Source organism: Xiphophorus hellerii, chromosome 8 (genome assembly GCF_003331165.1).
Source record: "Xiphophorus hellerii strain 12219 chromosome 8, Xiphophorus_hellerii-4.1, whole genome shotgun sequence".
In the NCBI taxonomy this organism is placed as follows: domain Eukaryota; kingdom Metazoa; phylum Chordata; class Actinopteri; order Cyprinodontiformes; family Poeciliidae; genus Xiphophorus; species Xiphophorus hellerii.
The window spans coordinates 4,497,987-4,516,660 of record NC_045679.1 but is presented as its reverse complement, the minus strand read 5'-3'; the positions used below and the strand labels follow the sequence as shown (position 1 = coordinate 4,516,660).

The following is an 18,674-nucleotide window of genomic DNA, read 5'->3' as shown; positions in this document are numbered from 1 at the left end:
ACCTCAATTCCAAGATACTCAAAAGAGGTGAAGTGACCCAAAGAGATTTTACTACAATTTATGGTATTCTTAAATATTGAAGCCACGCCTCCTCCTTTTTTGTGTTTTCTATTGTCACTGAAGAAATTGTAGTTGGGAGGCGCAGATTCAATTAGTACGATCGATTCATTATTATCATTCAACCATGTTTCTGTCAGAAACATAACATCAATATTATGCTCAGTGATTAAATCATTAATTAATAGAGCTTTAGCACAGAGAGATCTTGTATTTAAAAGAGCTAGTTTAAGTGACTTGCAGGCCAAGAGTTCTTCAGTCTGATGTTTGAATTAAAACAGCTGTATTTTATGTTTCTGTTTCTTGTAAATTTTCTTGTAGTGATCCGGACAGGTAATGTCCTGTTCTGCAGTGCCGGGGGGCCAGACACATTCTGGAGTAAGACGGGTGTAAAGATAAAGTCTGGACCCCGGCCTCAGACCTCAGAAATGCAGAGTGATGGATCCTCTGGGACGTTAGAGTCAGGTGGCTTAAATGAAGTGAGGTCTGCTACGTGAGCGCTAAGGAGAGACGTCCCAAGTACAACCTGTTGATTCATTCCATCTGTAAATTTAAGAAACTCCGGTCCAGAAGACATTTCTCCATGTGTATCTTGTGAATCCTGTGAATTAGTGGGTGAGCAGAGAGGGAGGGGAGAAGGAGGAAGGGAACCAGTCGCTCTGTCTTCAGTCAATGTTGTATCAGCTTGTTTTGGAACTGGTTGCTCCTGATAAGCGGAGGCTTCCATCCTAGTCAGACATCCTTGAGCCTGTTCTTCTGAAGCAATGATCAAATTGCTGTCCTTGTTGATAAAATGAAAAAGATTTGCAGTGAGTAGCTTTATCCCATGTTTATTAAGATTGCGTCCGTCTCTTCCGAAAAGGTGAAAGCACTGTCAATAGTTAATGTTTGGCTTTAGGTAGAAATGCTACTATGTGATCTGGCAAAATGGAGCCATAAAATCACCTCATTTAGACAAAAACATGTCCAATACTTGCAGGCTCATGGCTAATTGTTCTGGTTCTGATGGCTTGTTTCTGACCCAGTAGAGTAATTCAGCAGAACACAGGGAGGAGGCAGAAGAACTCCATTTGTTCTCTCAGATTATCTCATGTTAGGACATAGAGAAAGTTACATTAAAACTTTTTTAAAGTTTCCTCCTCAGTACCGCGTAGCGATGGTCCAACAAAGAATTATTGTGATGATTAATCAGGTTAAAAATTGGCTCATTCTGAAGATTTTTAACCATTTACACCTTTTTTATACAGTTTTATACATTAAAAGATGCAAAAACAGATAATTAAATCACTTGGTAGAATATATTTACAAAGTTTTTCCATCTATTTTTAAACTTTCTAACTTCTTTTCTGCAGTTCCAGGGTGAGTCTTTCTTCATGACTCTTTAAGGAATGAGAAGCTCAGCTCAATGTTTTTATCCAACCTTGTTATTAATCTGTGAAATAAGTTGGAGGAGAGACGTTTGGTTCCTGTTGCAGCTCAGTGTTAATCTGGTTAATCTGAGAGATGAGCTCCAGTCTAACACTGCAGTGAGGATTAAAACCGGCCAGACAAGGTGACGGACGGAGGAGAGGTCACCATCAGGAAGTTTGAACCTCTGCAACAAACTGCATTTTAATCACAACCAGCTGCTGATTTTACTGGGTTTTGCTTTTTCCACTTAAATCCTTTATTTTCCGGTTTGGGTTGAATCAGGTGTGGCCCACGCTGGCGCTGTGGCGGGTCATATCCATGTTGGTTTATTCACTAAAAACAGGTTTACTTTTTGTTATCAGATTTAAATGTAAAATATAGCAGAGATGCAGCGATCAGACCTTTTCTGTCCAACACTGATCTCCAGTTTTCATTCTGCTCTGATCTTCCAGTTCCTGGGATTTTTCCTCCAAAGAGAAAAATGTTCTGCAGGTTCTGAGTTTCAGGTAGAAGTTCTGAATGAAACAGAAAATATGAAGATTTTCCCACTTTATGCTTCAAAGCATTGACCTCTGACCTTCATGGGATGGGAATGTTTTACTTTCAATCAGGACTTTCTGAAAGGCAGAGTTGATGAAAAAATCTTTTTAATGCAAATATATAAATTTGAGCAGGAAAAGAACAGAATGAGCAGCAAATGAACCAAATGCAGAAGAAAAATGTTTTTATTTAAAACACATGAAGAAAAACTGCAGCAAATTTACAAAAGGAAGATTTAATATTCAAATCTGACATGTTGAGAAAAATAGGAGCCGATAGAAACAGAAAATGATCAGTGATTGAGAAAAACTGATCAACATTTCAATGAAATCTGATGAATGAAAGGAAAAAATAAGAGAATATCTTGATATTCAGTGTGAAGCTTTGACTGGAAACAAACAGGAAAACATGTGGATCATTGAATAATCCTGGAATAATCCTGGAATAATCCTGGAATAATCCCAGCTTCCATCTTTAAAGGACTGGAAGAAGAAAAAGTTTCCAAGGACTCAATCAGAATTGTTTCACCAAGAAATAGATTGTAGAGACTGAACTATCTGTTCAACAGTGAGAGAGTTTCTCTGACAGGAGGAAAAACTTTAGACTCTTTAGACTCAACTCAGCACAGAAACACTGAAGAGGAACCAGAACTGGACCTCCAGACCCTAAATCCAGGAATCAGAGGTTCAGTGAATGTGGTGTTGAAGGTGTGGAGGAGGATCAGTGAGTCAGAGGAAACTCTGTAGAAGGACAGAATGCCAGCAGGACAGTCCACATACACTGCTACTCTGTTAGAGACAGAGGAGGAGGAGAGATGAGTTTCTCCGTTATTGTGCCAGACAGAGTAACCATCATCATCAGAGCATCTCAGCCTCCAGGAATGATCATTCCATCCAAACACACAGTCTCCACTGTATCCTTTCCTCCTGATTCTTCTGTAACTCACTGATATATAAACATATCCTCTCCACTCGACCTCCCAGTAACAGCGACCAGTCAGACCAGTTCTACACAGCAGCTGATCCCAGACATCAAATCTGTCTGGATGATCAGGATATGACTGAAGCTCCTCCCATGTCACCTTCCTGTTGTCTTCAGACAGTTTGAGTTTTCTACTCACTGTGTTTGTGTCGATGGTGAGTTGACAGGAATCTGATGGAGAGAACAAACACAATCCAGCTGCAGTTATTGATCATTTATTGACACTTTGATGATGATTCCTGAATGAGTGATGTGACAGTTTGAAGATGGTTGAATGTGAGCTGCTTTGTTGTCATGAATCAGATGAAAAACACACTTACACTTCCTCAGACCTGGTGTCAAGAATGGGACTCCAGCAGGCTCCACCCTGAAAGGAGGAGGGGGGTCAGACCATCAGTCTCTTTCAGCAGCAAACATGGACATTACATGTCTCTCAGACACACATTGTCCTCCACTGAGACAGGAACAGTCCAACATTTGGATTGCAAACTGCAGTGGATGTAGGAAGGACAGTTGGTGCTGCTGCAGCACAACTCATTTCTCCAAACACAGGAAAAGCTCCAACAGAGAGGAGAAAGGAAATCCCTCAGTAACAACCTGAAGAAACTCACTGAAGCCTAAAAGGACATCAGGAAACTAAGGAAACATTTCTGGAAGCTCAACCTGATTTAATTATCAGCATTAAAATACAATCAATCTAAACTCTGACACAACACCTGGATACCTGTTCCATCCACACTCCCACACACAGATGAAGGAATGAAACACTAAACAGCCCTGCTGCTGAAAACCTGCTGTGGCCTCACTGTAATATCCAGAAATACAAACATTAAAAAGGAGAAGCTGCATCACATTCAACAAAGAGTTCAACAAGAATCAAAGATTTGATCTCTGAGCTCAGACTCACAAACCAGGGAGAGGCTTCCATCATCACACACCTCTGACGAACACCTCCAACCTTTCAGCACTTCCTCTACCAACCAATGCCACCAGGTGGCGCTGCTGCACACATTTACAATGAGACCAAGACGAAGAAGCAGCATCCTGAATCCAGCAGCTGCAGTAATGGCTTGTGAAAGTGTCCAAGGAGCATCTGGAACCAGGACCAGCAGATCCAACAGTCCAGAGAGTCTTTGTTTGCATCTTTCCTCTCAGATTTCCAAGCTGCTCTGAGAGGGAAATGACATCATCATTCTACTGATGATGTCACGCTCTGATGTCACTGATCAGGAGCTGCTGGACTTGTACATTTCCAGCATGGAGGACAGAGAAGATCTCAGCTCTGATGAGGAGCTGGCCTGCCTTCAAACTGATTCAGGGTCAAAGAAATATTTCCAGATGAAGTCAGACTAAAATGTTGGATTGTCCTGCTGTTGCAATCAGAGGCCAAGAAGAAGCTTCAAGTTCTTCTCCTGTTCAGCTCTACGTTCCTGTCAGAGACTTCAGCTCCTCATGAGGAGAACAACTAAAGCCTGGAACAGACTGACACTAACATCCTGACATCTCATCCCTGAACAAAGCTTTGCAGCATCAAGGTGACTCTTAGCGCCATATATGGACAGATTTCCTCTAAAGGGGGCGGAGCCTGGATTGGAGGAACCAGCAGCAGCTTCCAGGAACAAACCTTGGGAACCTCTGGAGGAGAACATGGAGATGAGATTCCTGCTTTAATCAGTGGATTCATTGATAGAAAACATGACGACTGAAATATCTGAGAGCTGCAGCTCCATTTTCTACAGATCTGCTGGAACATCAGATAGAAATGAAGAATTTCATCATTTCACATCAAATCTGTTCATCTTCCACAGAAACAACTGAATTATTGACCTGAACTAGTTCTATAGGTCTGGATGGTAAAAACATCCATTGTTTTCATGTGTCATTAGTTTCCAGAAAGAGTTGAAATGTTTCAGAAGCTTTTATCCAGCAGCTCAGTAAAGATCTCTCCTCTTTCCAACCTGATTTAGTCCATGAAGCAGAACATCTCTGCTGCTGCAGCAACAGGAGGAAACTTCTCCAGCTCTCAACTTCTACACTCTGACTGCTTGGAAACAGATCAGGGAGGAACAGCCTTTTCTCCAGGCTGCCTCCTCCTGACTCTAGCGCCACCTACTGGCTGTTCACCAGAGGTGGAGAAAGAACTCAAACAATGTACTGAAGTAAAAGTACAAACAAACAGACAAAAATGTTCTCTAGTAAAAGAACCACATTAACACTTTTACTAGAGTAAAAGTAAGAAAGCATGAAAAATATGTTTAATATCTGCTGAAGTTGTTTTAAAACCTGACAAACGAGCCTCATGGGAACCAATATTCTAATTTATTGAATATGACTGTAAAAGTAAATATGAGATAGAGATTATTCACATTAATTCAGTAACCAGGATGTGGAGGAGTTTAACGTTACTGGGACATTCATGGCAGGAGACGCTGCGCTCCATGCGCCCCGACCGCAGTAATCAATGTTACTGCCAGTTCAGCTGCTTACAACTATTTAATTGTTTTATTTATTGCAGTCGATTTAAACTAGAAGCTTGGTAAGATTACATAAAACGTCTCTAACCTAAATCAATTTTAACACCCAAAACTCAGACAGCGTTTAGCAGCTTAACTTTCCTCGATATGTTTTTCAGATTTGATGGTGAATTTTTGAAAGCTAGCAGTTCATGATATCAGGGAGGCAAAGGCGGCACCAGAATCATTAATTACTTTCAAACTAACCAACAAATCAAAAAGCGCAAAGCGACTTGGATGTAACTTGTAACGCAACGCTTTATAGAAATGTAGTGAAGTAGAAAGTGCAGATACTGTAAAATGTAGTGGAGTAAAAGTTCCCACCATTAAATCTACTTACGTACAGAAACATGAAAAATGTCCTTAAGTTCAGTAACAAAGTTCTTGTCCCAACAACCAGGATCAGGTGAAGGACCTCTGCAGTCCCATGATGCTTCCTCTCCCTCTTCTAAACCATCTGATGGGCTGATATCATCCCTCTACTTTATCAATAAAATGTTTTTCTTTCTCTTATTACGATTCCATTATTTATCCTATATGTGACGTCAGAGCTGTGGATCTGGAATCTGATTGGTCGGATGGATATTTCCCTGGTTTTCCAACATGAAGGGTCTCTGCCTTTTTCCAAGACGTTGGGAATTTTTCCCAAACTTTATTGAACAATCCCAAAAGCTTTCCCAACTACTGAAAACCTAAACACATTAGTCTTTTCTTGGATCTGTCTAAAAGGTCTTATTATTGTTTTTTTAATTTCTACCACAGTCAACAGAGCACAATTCTACTTTTCACCATCATTCACTGCAATTCTTCATTTCCTCTGGAAAACAAGGGATTTCCATTCTCTCCTGATTCCTTTCATTGTTTGGATCATTTTCCAGATGTCGCCCCCTGGTGGAGATCAAACTACTAAATGGATGAAACTGTTAAAATTCTCACTTTCTTTCTTTGCCTCATGAATAGTTTTCTTCACTTTTTATGTAATTTATATTTTATTAAATCCTGAAAGTTGTGAGTTTTGTTTAAAATTTAAAGTTCTTTATTTTTCTCTCCCATAACTTTTAAACATCCATCTGACCAACATGGAGTTACTTTTCTTCTCATCTTTGCTTCTTGGGGCTGATTGGTCTGGAGCTCCATCAAATATTGTTTTAAAGTCCTTTCTGCCATCAGTAGATCATCATGGAAATCTAACTGAACTTTTATTAATTTAGTCAGAGTCCCTATTAAACTATTAAACCCATCCCACTCTTTAATTTTCCTTGTGAGCCGTTCTTAGTCTGGAGAATATTCCAGAAAACTGGGTAATGATCTCTGCCTCCAGATGAGGCGTCTAAATATTTAATTTTCAAATTAAACATTCAGCTTCAAACTAAATGTTTCCCAGCAGACTGACTAAAGACATTTCTCCCTCTTCCTCCTCTATCAGACCTTCTCTGCTCCTGCAGCAGGTTCCTCCATACCTGAGAGCTTCCAGTCTCCAGTGTGGATCCTTCAGTCCAGCCGACAGCAGCTTCACTCCTGAGTCTCCTGGATGATTGTAGCTCAGGTCCAACTCTTTCAGATGGGAGGGGTTGGAGGTCAGAGCTGAGGCCAGAGAAGCACAGCCTTCCTCTGAGACCAAACAGCCTGATAAGCTGCAGACACACAATTCATCACATGATGAGAATATGAGAACATTGAGGTAGAACCCAAGGTCTGAACTGATGGACTGATGGATGGATGGATGGATGGATGGATGGATGGATGGATGGATGGATGGATGGATGGATGGATGGATGGATGGATTTGTAACATGTGGAATAAATAAGAAAGCCAAGCAACTGCTGGGATCTGTAATAATGTTTCTTTTTGCACCTAAGATGCAGCAATTTGCCAAGTGCCCAGAGTTACCTGAGAGTTTCCAGGTTGCAGTTTGGACTCTTCAGTCCAGCAGAGAGAAGCTTCACTCCTGAATCCTGCAGGTTGTTGTTACTCAGGTCCAGTTCTCTGAGACTGGAGGACTGGGAGCTGAGAACTGAGGACAGAGCTTCACAGCTTCTCTCTGAGAGGTTACAGCCACTCAGTCTGAGGAGACAGAGAGAAAAATCTGTTATTAAACAAATGATTAAAATTTATCTTCTTTCAAATCATCATCACTTTGCTTGGACAGAGAAGGAACTATTTTATTTTACACACATTTATGTTGCTGTTTGTTGTGAATCGGTTCATTCTACAGTTAGTCCTCCAGCCTTAAAGTTTAGAACTACAGGCAAAAAGAAGGATGGAAAGATAATTATAAGATTCCACAATGAACTACTGTAAATTAACCCAGTTTCAATTTTAACATGAAGAGGAGGAGTTTTGCTGCTGGGATATGAAACAATATGTCCAACTTTGCTGAAGGAAGTCTGTTTCACTTTTGCACGTCCCTTTCCTCCCCACCAGTGGAACATTTTGAAGAGACAATTCACTAATATATAAACTGAAACATGAAAATATATTGACCTCATAATTAGCAGATTTCTATCAAAACATAAATACAGTAACAATCTGTGACCTTACAGAGCTTTGTTGGAGGCTTTAACCACTGGCAGCAGCCTCAGAAGAACCTCCTCTGAAGCAGAGTATTTCTTCAGGTCAAACACATCCAGATCTTTTCCTGATGACACTAAGATGAAACCCAGAGCTGACCACTGAGCAAGAGACAGTTTATCTGTGGAAAGACTTCCTGAACTCAGAGACTGTTGGATCTCCTCCACTAGAGAACGATCATTCAGTTCATTCAGACAGTGGAACAGATTGATGCTTTTCTCTGCAGACACATTCTCATTGATCTTCTCCTTGATGTATTGAACTGTTTCCTGATTGGTCTGTGATCTTCTTCCTGTCTTTGTGAGCAGACCTTTTAGGAGTCTCTGATTGGTCTGCAGTGAAAGTCCCAGGAGGAAGCGGAGGAACAAGTCCAGGTGTCCATTTGGACTCTGTAAGGCCTGGTCAACAGCTCTCTGATGGAGAACCTTTAGTTTAGGTTTATTAAATAATGAAGGTTTCCTAGATCTTTGTGTTTCTCCCATCAAGATGACACCAGAGTTGATAAATGTCAGATGAACATGAAGAGCAGCCAGAAACTCCTGAACACTCAGGTGGATGAAGCAGAACACCTTGTCCTGATACAGCCCTCTCTCCTCTTTAAAGATCTGTGTGAACACTCCTGAGTACACTGAGGCTGCTCTGATATTGATGCCACACTCTGTCAGGTCTGATTCATAGAAGATCAGGTTTCCTTTCTGCAGCTGATCAAAAGCCAGTTTTCCCAGAGACTTGATCATCTTCCTGCTCTCTGGACTCCAGTGTGGATCTGTTTCAGCTCCTCCATCATACTTGACCTTCTTCACTTTGGTCTGAACAACCAGGAAGTGGATGTACATCTCAGTCAGGGTTCTGGGCAGCTCTCCTCCCTCTCTGGTCTCCAACACATCCTCCAGAACTGTAGCAGTGATCCAGCAGAAGACTGGGATGTGGCACATGATGTGGAGACTTCGTGATGTCTTCATGTGGGAGATGATCCTGCTGGCCTCCTCCTCATCACTGAATCTCTTCCTGAAGTACTCCTCCTTCTGTGGGTCATTGAACCCCCTGACCTCTGTCACCATGCCAACACACTGAGGAGGGATCTGATTGGCTGCTGCAGGTCGTGTGGTTATCCAGAGGAGAGCAGATGGAAGCAGTTTCCCCCTGATGAGGTTTGTCAGCAGAACGTCCACTGACGTGGACTCTGTAGCATCAGTCAGGATCTCCTTGTTGTGGAAGTCCAGAGGAAGTCGACTCTCATCCAGACCATCAAAGATGAACAGAACCTGGAAGTGTTCAAAGCTGCAGATTTCTTTGGTTTCACTAAAGAAATGATGAACAAGTTCCACCAAGCTGAACTTTTTCTCTTTCAGCACATTCAGCTCTCTGAACGTGAATGGAAATATGAACTGGATGTTCTGGTGGGCTTTGTCTTCAGCCCAGTCCAGAGTGAACTTCTGTGTTAGGACTGTTTTCCCAATGCCAGCCACTCCCTTTGTCATCACTGTTCTGATTGGTTGATCTCTTCCAGGTGTGACTTTAAAGATGTCTTCTTGTCTGATTGTTGTTTCTGGTCTGTGTGTTTTCCTGGATGCTGCTTCAATCTGTCTGACCTCATGTTCATCATTGACCTCTCCAGTCCCTCCTTCTGTGATGTAGAGCTCTGTGTAGATCTGGTTCAGAAGGGTTGGACTTCCTGCTTTAGCAATCCCCTCAAACACAGACTGGAACTTCTTCTTCAGACCAGATTTAAGTTGATGTTGACAAACTGCAGCAAGACGTTCTAAAATAAGACAAAAAGTAAAATCAAGAACTGGATAAGATTTTATTCTCAAGATGTTTTGCATAAATGTGATTCCATCTCTTCAAATTTCAATAAATGTGTGATTTATCCATCAGGTTAAACCTTTGTAGAAATCCTCTTACTGCTCGTCAGACAGTCAGCCAGCTCCTCCTGCTTCATCCTCCGCAGGAAGTTCAGTGTGATCTTCATCACTGCCTCTCTGCTGCTCCTTCTCTGCTCTTCATCCTCACCTTCCAACACCTCATCATCATCTCTCTGACTCTCTGAGCATTCTGGGTAATCTGGACTCAGAATCTTATGGATCTTCTTCAGCTCGTTCTTCAGAAAAGTGACAATATTGTCCACCAACGTCTGGAATAGAATAATAGATGAAGGAAACATCAGACTGAAATCAAGGAACCAAACACCAGATGGATGTTTGACAGACTGACACTCCTCTGGTCTACAAAGTGCAGCACGGAGATGACTGTGAACAGAACCATTGGAAAAGTTGTTGTGCATGTACAGACCATAAATATGGAGTCCAGCTGTGCTTGATGCTGCTGGGCAGACGGACAACTGTGAACCTCTGAGCTCTGCTGGTCCACTCTGTGGAGGAACCAGGAACAATTAGGAAGTCAAGAAATATTCATCCATCCATCCATCCATCCATCCATCCATCCATCCATCCATCCATCCATCCATCCATCCATCTTCTTCCGCTTATCCGAGGTCGGGTCGCGGGGGTAGCAACTTCAGAAGGGAGGCCCAGACTTCCCTCTCCCCAGCCACTTCTTCTAGCTCTTCCGGGGGAATCCCGAGGCGTTCCCAGGCCAGCCGAGAGACATATTCCCTCCAGCGTGTCCTGGGTCTTCCCCGGGGCTTCCTCCCGGTGGGACGTGCCCGGAACACCTCACCAGGGAGGCGTCCAGGAGGCATCCTGGCCAGATGCCCGAGCCACCTCAACTGGCTCCTCTCGATGTGAAGGAGCAGCGGCTCTACTCTGAGTCCCTCCCGGATGACTGAGCTTCTCACCCTATCTCTAAGGGAGAGCCCAGCCACCCTACGGAGAAAACCCATTTCGGCCGCTTGTATCCGCGATCTCGTTCTTTCGTTCATGACCCAAAGCTCATGACCATAGATGAGGGTGGGAATGTAGATCGACCGGTAAATCGGGAGCTTCGCTTTTTGGCTCAGCTCTCTCTTCACCACGACGGACTGGTACAGCGCCCGCTTGACAGCAGACGCTGCGCCAATCCGCCTGTCGATCTCCCGCTCCCTTCTTCCCTCATTTGTGAACAAGATCCCGAGATACTTGAACTCCTCCACCTGGGGCAGGACAACCCCTTGACCCGGAGAAGGCACTCTACCCTTTTCCGGCTCAAGACCATGGCCTCGGATTTGGAGGCACTGATCCCCATCCCGGCCGCTTCACACTCGGCTGCGAACCGCTCCAGCGAGAGCTGCAGATCACGATCTGATGAAGCCAAAAGGACCACATCATCTGCAAAAAGCAGAGATGAGATCCTAAGGCCACCAAATCGGATCCCCTCAACACCTTGGCTGCGCCTAGAAATTCTGTCCATGAAAGTGATGAACAGAATCGGTGACAAAGGGCAGCCCTGGCGGAGTCCAACTCTCACCGGAAACGAGCCCGACTTACTGCCGGCAATGCGGACCAGACTCTGACACCGGTCATACAGGGACCTGACAGCCCGTATCAAAGGGCCCGGTACCCCATACTCCCGGAGAACCCCCCACAGGGCTCCCCGAGGGACACGGTCGAACGCCTTCTCCAAGTCCACAAAACACATGTAGACTGGTTGGGCGAACTCCCATGCACCCTCCAGGACCCTGCCGAGGGTGTAGAGCTGGTCCAGTGTTCCACGACCAGGACGAAAACCACACTGCTCTTCCTGGATCCGAGGTTCGACTATCCGACGGACCCTCCTCTCCAGGACCCCTGAGTAGACCTTGCCAGGGAGGCTTAAGAGTGTGACCCCTCTGTAATTGGAGCACACCCTCCGGTCCCCCTTTTTGAACAGGGGGACCACCACCCCGGTCTGCCAGTCCAGGGGAACTGCCCCCGATGTCAATGCGATATTGCAGAGTCGCGTCAGCCAACACAACCCTACAACATCCAGAGCCTTAAGGAACTCCGGGCGGATCTCATCCACCCCCGGAGCCTTGCCACGGAGGAGCTTTTTAACCACCTCGGCGACCTCGTCCCCAGAGATTGGAGAGCCCAACCCCGAGTCCCCAGGCTCAGCTTCTTCAATAGAAGGCATGTTGGTGGGATTGAGGAGGTCTTCGAAGTACTCTGCCCACCGGCCCGCAACGTCCCGAGTCGAGGTCAGCAGCACACCATCCCCACTATAAACAGTGTTGGTGCCGTACTGCTTCCTCCCCCTGAGACGCCGGATGGTGGACCAGAATCGCTTCGAAGCCGTACGGAAGTCTTTCTCCATGGCCTCTCCAAACTCCTCCCACGCCCGAGTTTTTGCCTCAGCAACCACCTGAGCCGCATGCCGCTTCGCCTGCCGGTACCCATCAGCTGCTTCCGGAGTCCCACAGGCCAAAAAGGCCCGGTAGGACTCTTTCTTCAGCCTGACGGCATCCCTCACCGAAGGTGTCCACCAACGGGTACGAGGGTTGCCGCCGCGACAGGCACCGACAACCTTGCGGCCACAGCTCCGACTGGCCGCCTCGACAATGGAGGCACGGAACACAGTCCACTCAGACTCCATGTCCCCCGCCTCCCCCGGGACGTGTTCAAAGTTTTGCCGGAGATGGGAGTTAAAGCTCCGTCTCACAGGAGATTCCGCCAGACGTTCCCAGCAGACCCTCACAACACGTTTGGGCCTGCCAGGTCTGACCGGCTTTCTCCCCCACCACCGGAGCCAACTCACCACCAGGTAGTGGTCAGTGGACAGCTCCGCACCTCTCTTCACCCGAGTGTCCAAGACATACGGTTGCAGATCCGATGAAACGACGACAAAGTCGATCATCGAACTGCGGCCTAGGGTGTCCTGGTGCCAAGTGCACATATGAACACCCTTATGCCTGAACATGGTGTTCGATATGGACAATCCATGACGAGCACAGAAGTCCAACAACAGAACACCATTCGAGTTCAGGTCGGGCGGGCCGTTCCTCCCAACCACGCCCCTCCAGGTCTCACTGTCATTGCCCACGTGAGCGTTGAAGTCCCCCAGTAGAACAAGGGAGTCCCCCGGAGGAGCACTCTCCAGTACCCCCTCTAAGGACTCCAAAAAGGGTGGGTAATCTGAACTGTCGTTCGGCCCGTAAGCACAAACTACAGTCAGGACCCGTCCCCCCACCCGTAGGCGGAGGGAGGCTACCCTCTCGTTCACCGGAGTAAACCCCAACGTACAGGCGCCGAGATGGGGAGCAACAAGTATGCCCACTCCTGCCCGACACCTCTCACCTTGGGCAACTCCAGAGTGGAAGTATGTCCAGCCCCTCTCAAGGAGGCTGGTTCCAGAACCAGAGCCGTGCGTCGAGGTGAGACCGACTATTTCTAGCCGGAACCTCTCGACCTCACACACTAGCTCCGGCTCCTTCCCCACCAGAGAGGTGACATTCCACATCCCAAGAGCCAGCTTCTGCAACCGAGGATCGGATCGCCAGGGTCCCCTCCCTCTGCCGCCACCCATCCCACACTGCACCCGACCCCTTTGGCCCCTCTCACAGGTGGTGGGCCCATGGGAGGGGGGACCCATGTTTCCTCTTCGGGCTGAGCCCGGCCGGGCTCCATGGGTTAAAGCCCGGCCACCAGACGCTCGCCATCGTGCCCCCCCTCCAGGCCTGGCTCTAGAGTGGGGAGCCAGTATTCAGAAATGAAATCAGCAAGACTTTCACATTAAATGTACTTGAAGCAGAAAAACAGAGCATCATATGAACAAAATTGAGTGAAGTTAAAAAGAGGAAGATGAACTACAAGGATGAAGAGCAGTAACACCAAAATCACCTAGAAGACATTTTAAAAGGTTGATGCTGAACTTGGACTTCAAACTGTCCAAACTGTCATTAGATCTGATGCTGGTGGAGACAGTTTCCCAGAGCTTGGGGACAGTGGAAGTGAAGGCTCTGTCCACACAGGTCTTCAGGACAGTGTGGGACATCCATCAGGTTCTGATGACTAGGTCCGAGGTGATGTGGACAAGGAGGAGGTTTGAGATATGTGGGTGTGTGTTCATGTGGGGTCCTCTCCTGGATGTTACAGAGATGATTTTAAAATGGATCCTGTAGATCCCTGGAAGCCAGTGAGATCACATTGTATCTGTCCACACACAGACAATCAGAAGGTAAAGGTCCATGATGTAATATCTGGATGTGAGCAGTGAACCAGGTGATACAAGTAGTTATAAAAATTTAATGTTCCTGCTGATCCCATTAAGAACCAGCAGAACCTCTGATGGTCCACATCAGCTCAGTTTGGTTGAGTTCCAGCAGATCTCACCAACCACATCATGAAGCTTTCCTTCCCTGCTGAACTGCTCTCACAATGCACACAGGAACCAAGTCCTGATGGATCAGACTGGCTTTACCAGGTATTTCCCAGTGGAAATGTGTTCCACTGTTAGTCTGACATGGAGCCAGGAAGCAACAAAACATCATCATCAACATCCCAGAGATAAAGATATGAAGGTGTTTTCATGAGAACAGATCAGCTGATTTCTGTAGATAGTAGATCAAACCTCTCTGTAAATATAACTGGAAACATCTGAGTTCTTACTGGTTCAGTTTCCATAGTTACAGTAATTAGAAACAGCTCACCTCTCTGACGATGGAGGTCCAGGAGATTTAAAGTGATTGGGAAGATCCATTGACCAGTCGCTCTTAAAGGAGACACAGCTGGGTTCTAGTTCTGGTTCTGGTTTTAATCTCTGATGGATCCTGAAAGAAAAACTCTCTTTAGAAATGTTCTGTTGTTTGTTTTCAAGATATTTTTTTATGTGACTGTAAAATAAAGATCTGTGAGACACAACAGAACCAGACAGATCATGAACCTGATGTTCTAAATGATTCCTATCAGAACCGGTCCAATCCTCCAACATGTTCCTGATCATTGGTCCTCCTGAATAATGTCCAGCCTTATTTAAAGAGCAGAAAGATTTGTTTCTGAGACCAATATGTTGGTTTGAAATGACCGAGAGACGTTTGGTGATCTTAGTGTTGAGCTCTGACATAGAATAGAATAGAATAGAATAGAATAGAATAGAATAGAATAGAATAGAAGTACTTTATTCATCCCAGCAGGGAAATTACTTCGCAGTTACAGCATAGAGACAAGACACAATAACAACTACCACTGAGTAGTAGTTGTAGATAAAATAAAAAATAAAAATAAAATATAAAATGCTGTTAATATAAAAAGCAACTTAGAGCAGTCCTTGCAAGGATTCAAAATGCAGAACAGAATGTATATGTAAATATATGTACAGCAAGTGTGCCACAGTGCAGTTGTGCAAAATTGGACTGATCAGTGCAGAACAATGATTTAGCTTTTATTGTACAGTGAGATGGCATGTGGCAGGAAGGATTTCCTGTATCTGTCCCTACGACAGCGGAGCTGGAGCAGCCTATGTGAGAAGGTGCTCCGCTGTCTGTCCACTATGTGGACATGGAGAAGAACCAGGAATCATTTCCTCTCTGACCACCAAGGAGGATCTGATGGAGCTTCAATCAGAACCAGATGGTCCGTTAGAGACACTGAGGCCCACTGCTCAATCAGATCCACAAAATATTTAGTTTAACTGTAGAAATGGTTGATAATCTGCCATGTTGGATGATGTTTGAACTTCAGAGGTGAAATCATAAAAATAATTCATAATTTTTTTAATTTCAGAATGAATCTGTCTTTTGTCAGATTTTAGAGAAAGATGCAAATATCAACCTAGAAATAAAATTCACTTCTGTCTATTTGTTCTTGTGTTAATATTAATATCGGACAAAATAAATGAGTGTTTCATTTGGAAAAATTAGGCTTATAAAAAACAGATTAAAACACAGTTAAATGTTTCTGGTTCAGATGTCATGTCAACATAATAGTTTATAAGAGTGTGTCCTGACTGAGGATTTTTAATATTCTTTCTGTATGGTGTCAATAACTGACCAATGAATGATGGTTAAATTGATGTCAGATCAGATTTTGAGATTTCTGTTAACTAGTGAAGCTCTGGGTAGAGACTGTGGATCTAAACGGACCTGTTTGATTTTTGAACAAAGGAGCCAGTTGAACTTTATTGTGTTCATAGTAACATAGTCCTTATTGGAACATGTTTCCATGGAGACATCATACGTATTACATCTTTGACATAATAAGTATGAAAAGAAAAATAACCTGAAATTCAGTCTAATGTTCCCATGACAACAGAACCCAACAGAACTTGTTATCATCACATGGTCACAATAACAAACTGAACAGTTACAGCAGTTAGAAACAGCTCACCTCTCTGATGGTGGAGATCCAGGAGATTTAAAGTCAATGGGATCAATCATTGACATGTCACTCTTAAAGGACACACAGCTGGGTTCTGGTTCTGGTTCTGGTTTGAGTCTCTGATGTATCCTGACAGAAACATGATGATTAAAACTTAATCAGCAAAGAGGAGCAGCAGCAGCTTCATCACCACGTCTGTTCTGGCCTGATATAGTGAACGCTGTGTGAAAAGGGCTGTGGACAGTTAGAGATGGTGACCTCACCTCTGACCTTTGCTCTGGCTCTCATCTTCCCCACACAGAGTGGTTTTAGAGGGAGGGACTCCCTCCTCTCTGTCCTCACACTGATCCATGCTGCTGAATTCACATCAGCTCACACACACTTTCTACCTTCACCTGCAGAGGAAACACACATCATTCATCTGCACATCAACTCTGATCATCCTTTACATCATTAGAGCTGGAAAAAGATCAGCTGCTCCTCCTCTGATTGGCTCTTCTTCTCTGCTTCATATCAGTGTCAGGTGAATGCAGTCAGACAGCAGAGAGGCAGAGGAAGCTGCCATCAGCTGCTGCACTTCTACTATCAGTCCACTAGATGGAGACATGGAGCAACATTTACATTCACTGATTCAACCTGAACAAGAAGTATTTTAGTTAGTTAATTATTAATCTCTACAAGTGGATTATTTTCTCTATCAAACATTAACTATTTAATAATCCGACAGAATTAAACATATTTTATTTAAAAAACATTATTTTTATTTTGAAAGGAAGCAACAGGACTTTCTGACTTTAATGGTGGAGACCAGAGTTTGATTCCAGGAAATAAAACCAAGAATCAGTTTGTTCAGAGAAGAAAATAAATAAAACCAGCTGTTCAGCAGAGAACTTCAAACAGCAGATTTTAGTTTTTTAGCTGAAATCAGAAGTGAACATTTTCTCCAAACATCAGAGAGCAGAAACAAGCAGGAATATCCTGATGACAAAGTTCAAGTAGGAAACAAAGCAAACTTACAGTTTGTTCAAATTATCCAAACAGTTTATGAAGAATATCTGAACAACAAGCTGAGACCCAACAGAACCACGGTAGATCCAGAGTGGTGCCACAAAGAAACAGGTTAGTTTAAACTGAAAGTGTTATGAGGAGAAATGAGCCCAGACTGGTCTGACTGGTCAGACTGACTGGGAGTCAGAGGAAAGTTATTCTGTTGACGTCTGAAGACAGGATCACTTCTCATAAATCTGGATCCGCTGTTATTCTGCTGATCCAGGTTCTGTTCAACACCAACTGAACCAGAACCTTTTTTAACTTGGAACCAACTGAACTCTTCATTAGCGGGGGTTTGTCTCCCTCTGCTGGTGAAACTCTTACCTGCATATTGTCTGGTTATTAATAACAGATTAAGTGATTTTTAAATGATCCAAATACAGCTCTTGAAAAAATTAAGAAACCTCTTAAAATGACCAGTTTCTCTGATTTTACTTTTTTAGACATATATGTTTGAGTAAAATGAACATTGTTTTTTTTCTATGTGTAGGAGTTATTTATCTATTTTCAGTTAAAATTTAGATTATTTAGTTCATTTTTATTTGTTTATTTTCTAGTTGATTTATATTTAGAATTTTTGTTTAATTTGTTATTTTAAATAGGTTCTTTGGTTAGTAATTCACTTAATTAGTTAATTAATTTCAGTTTGGGACGTGGGTGTTTCACCGTATAAATAGGTCTTAGGCAGGCAAGTACAGAGGGGGGGAATGAGGGGGGCTTGAGCCCCTGCAATTTTTATCCTTTTTTTAAAAAAAATATTTTTTAATCTGTATGTCAGAAGGCCTGTTTGTGTCCCTCAGCAATAATATTTAGCTAAATATAATAATTTAGTAAAAATAAACTAGTCTGGCTGCCCTCAGTCTAATAATGACTCTCAGAGCCTCCATGTTGTTCAGACTCCGGGTCCATGGTGAGGAGGAGGAGGATCTGTGTCCTCTAACTATCAAGTTATGGGCAAGAATATTTTTTCATCCACTGGTTTGTGAATAAAAACGTAGGTCTGATGTTGACGCTAGAAAAACTGTTTCTATTTAAAGTTTCATAATCGTCCTTGCAAAAGCGGGACAAAACCCGCCTCGCCACTAAACACAGAAATGCTGCAGAGAAACTTCTGACTTTAACTTCATCATTCTGCTAAAGGCCCGGTTCGCTACAGGCAGCTTGAGTCGGTCCACCGACAGATAGAAAGAATATCTGTCTTTATATCAGACATCCTGATATAAGACACGGTACCGACTGTCACCGCGAGTCGCAATGCAGATCAAAGCCCCGGTACCACCTGGTACCACCTGCTCTCTGTTCGCTCTGCTTCTCCTTAACGTTT

The 18,674-nt window shown here is 43.9% G+C and overlaps 1 protein-coding gene across 1 annotated transcript; it reads right to left on the bottom strand.

Moving 5' to 3' along the window:
* Positions 1 to 2,626: 2,626 nt before the first annotated feature.
* LOC116724466 (NLR family CARD domain-containing protein 3-like) lies at positions 2,627 to 16,652 on the bottom strand. The gene is made up of 9 exons (XM_032570185.1): positions 16,564 to 16,652; positions 16,310 to 16,429; positions 10,365 to 10,443; positions 9,981 to 10,206; positions 8,043 to 9,834; positions 7,392 to 7,565; positions 6,962 to 7,135; positions 3,309 to 3,355; positions 2,627 to 3,159 (listed from the first exon to the last, which is right to left on the bottom strand). Exons 1-9 carry the CDS (start codon positions 16,650 to 16,652, stop codon positions 2,627 to 2,629), a joined length of 3,234 nt encoding a protein of 1,077 aa, XP_032426076.1.
* Between the last annotated feature and the right edge of the window lie 2,022 nt (positions 16,653 to 18,674).